Source organism: Aspergillus caelatus (genome assembly GCF_009193585.1).
Source record: "Aspergillus caelatus strain CBS 763.97 unplaced genomic scaffold BDV27scaffold_547, whole genome shotgun sequence".
NCBI lineage: Eukaryota > Fungi > Ascomycota > Eurotiomycetes > Eurotiales > Aspergillaceae > Aspergillus > Aspergillus caelatus.
Genome location: NW_022475810.1, coordinates 1085 through 6882, shown reverse-complemented (window position 1 = coordinate 6882; position 5798 = coordinate 1085). Strand labels below are relative to the sequence as shown.

The following is a 5798-nucleotide window of genomic DNA, read 5'->3' as shown; positions in this document are numbered from 1 at the left end:
CTTTCTTCTCTCTTTTCTTTACACTTTCCTCTTGGTTTGGGTGTTTTGGGATGGATTATCTGGGATTTTTTTTTTTTTCTTCTGGCGTTGGATCTGGTTGGGGTATGGGACTGGAACGGAAACGGAAACGGAAACTGAAAGTGGCATGGATGCCTGGATACCTGATACCCCCATATGCCTGCGAGGCACGACACGACTACTACTACTATTACATATACCCTTGGATACGACGATACACTGATTTAATTCAGATAACCTCATTCTGGATCTCAATTGAATTATGATCCTGACTCTTCTATGATAGTCAGGTCTTTTCCCATAAGACTTCCTTCTCCCATAGTATTCTCTTTTACCCCTCTCTTTCTCTTATTACTTAGGACTGCTGCTCTCAGAAAATATCCAGGGATCGCAATAATTAAGAAATATCTCTGCTGAATCAGTCAATCAACTGTGTATGTCCATCAATTGAGTCGAGCCATTCCAATGACTCTGTTTTCACTAGGGTAATTGACATAAAATGCGTTACTAGAAGGAATAAACTTCGTGATTACTTCATCTGCAGGCTGATGGCGTGATCTACTGTACTATGCCCTGATAATCTTCGGCAATATCTTGAAATACAAAATGCTGTTTAAGCAAGCAGAAAGATCCTCAGCTATTGGACATAAACCCCCACACCCGATTACACAATCTCATAGGGTCATAAACTTGCCAGTATACTAGTATAGCTTTACTGCAATGGATGATCTTTCCTTGTTAGCTCCGGCTGTCTCCAATGTCGCCATCGCGGAGCCCCAATTGCTCATCCATCATCCCTGTGAAGTACTAAACGCTGCCTACGCTACCTCTTCGGACCACCGCTTTGTTTAGGTCTGTCTGGCCGTGCCAAGGCTGTCGGCATTTATGATTTGCTGATTAGTGGGCCTACGCTTTCTATACACTGCAAGATCAACCCCCCTGCGGGTGAAAGTAGTGGTCTTGACCCTGCGACTATGTGTCATTCGCTGCCTTCATCGCGTGAAATGCTGGGGCGATGATGTGCTGTCTGCCATGTGGTACCCCAAACCTTCTGCTTATTTTAAATAACCAGCCTTTGCCTGGCCTAGGATTTCGTAGCCTTTCAGCGTCTACCCTAACTACGGTTTCTTCAGTACGGCTATTCAGTTTACTACGGCCCCCTGAACCATGGCAGATTCCAATAAGGAAGTAAAGGTTACTTCCTTACCCGGAAAAGCAAAGACTGTTTCTCCTACAGCGAGCACACTTGCTGATGAACATAATGGCATCAACGAGAAGGCCTTGCTACGGAAACTGGATATGAGACTCCTTCCACCGTTGACAATACTGTATCTCTTGTCATTTTTAGATCGTAGCAATGGTATAAACCTTTTACTGAAGCAAGATGGATTTGTTCTAATTATTCTTCCGTATAGTTGGCAATGCTCGCCTTGAGGGCTTGACGACTGATATCAACATGAGTACGAACCACCGATAAGAACCATTGGAAGAAAGCCTCACTGACGGCGATTGACGCACATAGCTGGGAACCAATACTTAACGGGTTTGACACTCTACTTCATCGGTTACGTGCTGTTTGAAATTCCCTGCAACATTGTGTTGAAAAGAACCACGCCGCGGATCTGGCTTCCCACCCTCACATTGGTCTGGGGTATCGTTGCTACTCTTCTTGGTGTCGTGCAGAATTATGCTGGTTACTTGGTTTCCCGGACAGGTACGCCTAGCTCACAGTAACCAGTAAAAAGAAATACTGATGGGTCGGAAGTCTTTCCGGTTCGCTGGATCTCTTGATCCACGGCAACCGGAAGGCTTTCTTCGAACAATAGCCCTTGGCATTGCAGAAAGTGGACTTTTCCCTGGAGTTGTGTTTTACTTGTCTATGTGGTATAAGAGGAATGAGCAGCACTATCGGGTAGCATTGTTCTTTAGCGCTGCGTCGTTGGCTGGTGCTTTTGGTGGAGTCCTAGCCTGGGTACGTCTTCCGTAGAAGACACCCAAAATACAACACGCTGACTATGACCTAGGGCATCGCACATATGCGAGGTGTTGGTGGATATAACGGATGGAGGTGGATCTTCATCCTGGTATGTGCCTACTAACTCTCGACGCTAAAACTATTACCAGCTTACTCTGGCTTAGGAAGGGCTGGCAACAGTCGTCATGTCTGTTATTGCTTACTTCTGGGTCTATAACTACCCCTCCACAGCGGAATTTCTGTCAGAAAAAGAAAGAGCATTTATCCAATTTCGCCTGAGGAACGATAATGACTCGATGCGGGACGAGAAGTTCACCTGGTCAGGGGTCTTGGATGCATTCAAGGACCCGAAGGTCTGGCTATACGGACTTGGTTTCCATACAATGTCCCTTCCGATGTATACGCTGTCTCTTTTTATGGTGAGGACTTATGGAGCAGTACTAGTTCGATCGATTTGCTGACAAGGAGCAGCCTACTATTATTAAAGAGCTAGGGTACACAGCCGCTGAAGCCCAACTTCTCTCCGTTCCCCCGTACGCTGTAGCATTCGTTCTCACGATTACCGTTGCCGTCCTTTCAGAGCGCACCCGTCGTCGGGCGCCATTCATCATGGGATCTACTGCCCTCGCTTGTATCGGTTATATCATCCTACTGACGGATCACCGGCCGGGGGTATCCTATGTGGGAACTATCTTTGCCGCAGCCGGGATCTATCCAGCAGTGGCTATTGTGCTCTCGTGGCCGGCTAATAACGTGTCTGGGCAGACAAAGCGGGCAATTGCCAACGCCATGCAGATTTCGATTGGAAACCTTGGGGCTGTTCTAGGGACGCAGCTTTATAGAACCGAGACGAGTCCCCGTTATTATCTCGGCCATGGATTCTCATTGGGATACCTCGTTGCGAACATTATCGTTGTAGGCATTCTATGGCAAGTTTTAAGGCGCGAGAATATCCGGAAAGCGGAAGTCAGGGAAAGAGAAGGGCTAGAAGCGATAATGGGTGATATTGGAAATTCAGGAGGTGAATTCCAAGGAGATAAAGACCCTCGGTGGATTTTCCAGACATGAGGCAGCATATTGATTCATGATTGATTGCTCGGCTTGGTATCGCATCACTCAATAATGTCTCGTTTGGCTTGGTAAATAAATGAAGAATCTCGAGAGTAATATGAATTTTGCGACGGTTCATCTTAGCGTTGATGCACGTGGCTGATCCGCGGCAGTTGAGCGGAAAGGTCGCCCTCCTTCTAATCCTTTAGTCTCTTAGACCAGGACTTCGACATCGGCTATACTTCTCGATCGATTTGCGACCGAGCTACTGTGGAGACCTGGCGTGGTCATGGCTTCTTTGATTTGTTCTACACCGTCCCCTGAATTAATTGCGTGGTTATCATCAAGCCATATAAATCAGGCTGACCGGTAGCTTTAAACGATCCTTTCACGATGTATTCTCGTTAAGTCTAGCAATTATTCTCCCAATTTGTGACTACCGACGGAACAATGGGTGTGACACTGAGAACCTTGTGGTTACTGGGTCTGAGCTCTGCGGCCTCGGCCAAGGCGTTCGAACCTTTGGAGCATTTAGGTGCTAATTCTCCGTGGTTCGCGGGTAGGCTTCTTCTACACCTATTTCCTCGAGGATAGACTAGTTGTCTGACAAGTCCAGGCCCCAACGTCAACAAGATTGCATCTACTGTCCCCGGCGAATGCTCCGTGGACCAAGCTGTTTACATTGTCCGTCATGGCAGTAGATACCCTGACCCCGGTGCCTACCAGGAATGGGAGGACCTCCACGAAGAGGTATGCTCTCAACTATGGATGTCTCTGTTGCTAAATCATGACACAATATCATCCAGTTCCAATCCGCCGACTATCGCGCTACCGGGTCGCTGAGCTTCATCTCCGATTGGAGTCCAGTGCTGAGGCACCCCGACCAAGAGATTAGTCAGTTATCCATTACTGGCTATAAGGAGCTGTAAGTCAATAGATCGCCCAAAGGGTCGCTTGATCGTTGACATGATATAGATACAACCTTGGTGCCGATTTGCGATTCCGGTATCCGACTTTCTACAAGGATAACACTCCTTTCTTGCTGTGGGCGAATGACTATCAGCGAACCATTGATTCCGCAAGGTAGGCGAATTGCTCTGCTTCGTGTATAGTGGTTAATATGGTGAACAGACTCTTCGCTCGCGGTTATCTGGGCCCCAATGCTTCTTACGGTGACGTCTACGTTGTCGATGCAGATGCCTCGAGCGCTGTTGGCAACTCCTTAGCTACCTCTGACCAGTGTCCCAACTTTAAGGATGCCAGTGGAGGAGACCAAATATCCGAATGGCAGGATATTTATCTTCCTCCCATCACCAAACGTCTCAACCAGAAACTCTCCGGGAATCTCACTCTCACGGATGACCAGGTCTCCTTGTTCCCTTACCTGTGCGGTTTTGAGACGCAGATCACCGGCCAGGTCAGCCCTTGGTGTGATGTGTTCACTAAGAAAGAGATCCTAGAATATGAATATGCTCAGGATCTGCGATACTACTACGGCACAGGTATGTGTATCACGGACAGGGAAGAAACACGATTAACAGGTATATGGCAGGGCCTGGTGTCGGCAAGAACATGACCGTTATGCTTCCTGTGCTGCAGGGCGTGGTCAACCTGTTGAAGGAAGGACGATCCGTCACTGCTGAGAAGGGCAACGATACCCTACAATTGCCCCCGCTGGTGGTGGCCTTTACCCATGATAACCAGATCAATGAACTCGCTTCTATTCTGGGTGTTTTTGATGACCAGAAGCCGCTCACCTCGTACAAGATGGATCGGGATAGGGTACGCTGCTTTGCTTTTGGACCATAGTGCGGTGTACTAATGTTTCCACCATAGATCTACGTTAGCAGCAATGTGAATCCGATGCGCGGGACTATTGCTTTCGAGCGTCTCACTTGCACATCAGGCAGGGAGAGTACAGCTAACATCCGGCTCTTGCTCAACGATGCCGTGTACCGTGAGTCTACCTCGCAAGATATATATTTTTTTTTGCATTGTCCCTGTCATACCACGACCCTACATTTTCCTTTTCTCCTTTCCGGGTTTCATTTGTAATATGTCTCACTAATGTCCACAGCCATCCCATCCTGCCGCTCGGGACCCGGAAGCAGCTGCCCGGTTGACCAGTACGTCCAGTACGTGGCGCAGAAAAGGAAAGAGTACGGGTCGTTCGCCTCGGTCTGCGGCCTACCCGAGAAAAATGTCACAACGGCCGGTGCAGACGGATCTGTGACCTTCTTCACGGATCTCACATTGCCATTCCTGCGCGTAGTCAAGCCTTGAATGCCGCTTTCCTTTCCGCGCAGCTACAGCCTAGGACATCGGCGAAGGACAGATAGACTGTGTCTTGTCTATCAACTACTTTGAGTGGCAGCAGAAAGAGCAAAAAGTTGAAAGCTAAAAACACAAAAAGAGAAGCCGAACGCGGGGGTCGAACCCGCAACCTTGAGATACCGTGATGACTAAGAGTCTCACGCTCTACCGATTGAGCTAGCCCGGCTACTTGTTGTATAGCAGGATGATAATATGGCTACTTGTAACTAAACCAATGCACGTAATACAAAAGATACATACATACATACACCGCATCTGCAGGGGTTCAGGCACCCGCGTCAGCACATATGAGCACATGGTTGTACTCCCCGAGGAGAGTCGTCCCGGAGTAGTAGATTCCAAATCCCCCCGACGCATCCAGCGCAGGGATGCAGCCCATCCACCCATTCCCCCCCACCCGATCTATAATTCATGAACCTAA

At 48.3% G+C, this 5798-nt stretch overlaps 2 protein-coding genes and 1 non-coding gene across 3 annotated transcripts; 2 read left to right on the top strand and 1 right to left on the bottom strand.

Moving 5' to 3' along the window:
- Positions 1 to 1185: 1185 nt before the first annotated feature.
- Positions 1186 to 3061, top strand: BDV27DRAFT_151534 (allantoate permease family MFS transporter; the record flags this gene model as incomplete). Its single annotated transcript, XM_032071375.1, has 7 exons — positions 1186 to 1378; positions 1434 to 1478; positions 1541 to 1732; positions 1845 to 1990; positions 2043 to 2102; positions 2158 to 2412; positions 2465 to 3061. The coding sequence occupies 7 exons, from the start codon at positions 1186 to 1188 to the stop codon at positions 3059 to 3061; spliced, it is 1488 nt and encodes a 495-aa protein (XP_031920252.1).
- Positions 3062 to 3493: 432 nt separating this feature from the next.
- BDV27DRAFT_151533 (putative histidine acid phosphatase) lies at positions 3494 to 5326 on the top strand (the record flags this gene model as incomplete). The annotated part of the gene is made up of 8 exons (XM_032071374.1): positions 3494 to 3602; positions 3660 to 3793; positions 3850 to 3968; positions 4019 to 4126; positions 4175 to 4545; positions 4596 to 4825; positions 4880 to 5000; positions 5121 to 5326. 8 exons carry the CDS (start codon positions 3494 to 3496, stop codon positions 5324 to 5326), a joined length of 1398 nt encoding a protein of 465 aa, XP_031920251.1.
- A 133-nt stretch (positions 5327 to 5459) lies between these two features.
- BDV27DRAFT_t248 lies at positions 5460 to 5543 on the bottom strand. The gene has a single exon. It is a non-coding gene; the product is annotated as a tRNA-Lys (tRNA).
- Between the last annotated feature and the right edge of the window lie 255 nt (positions 5544 to 5798).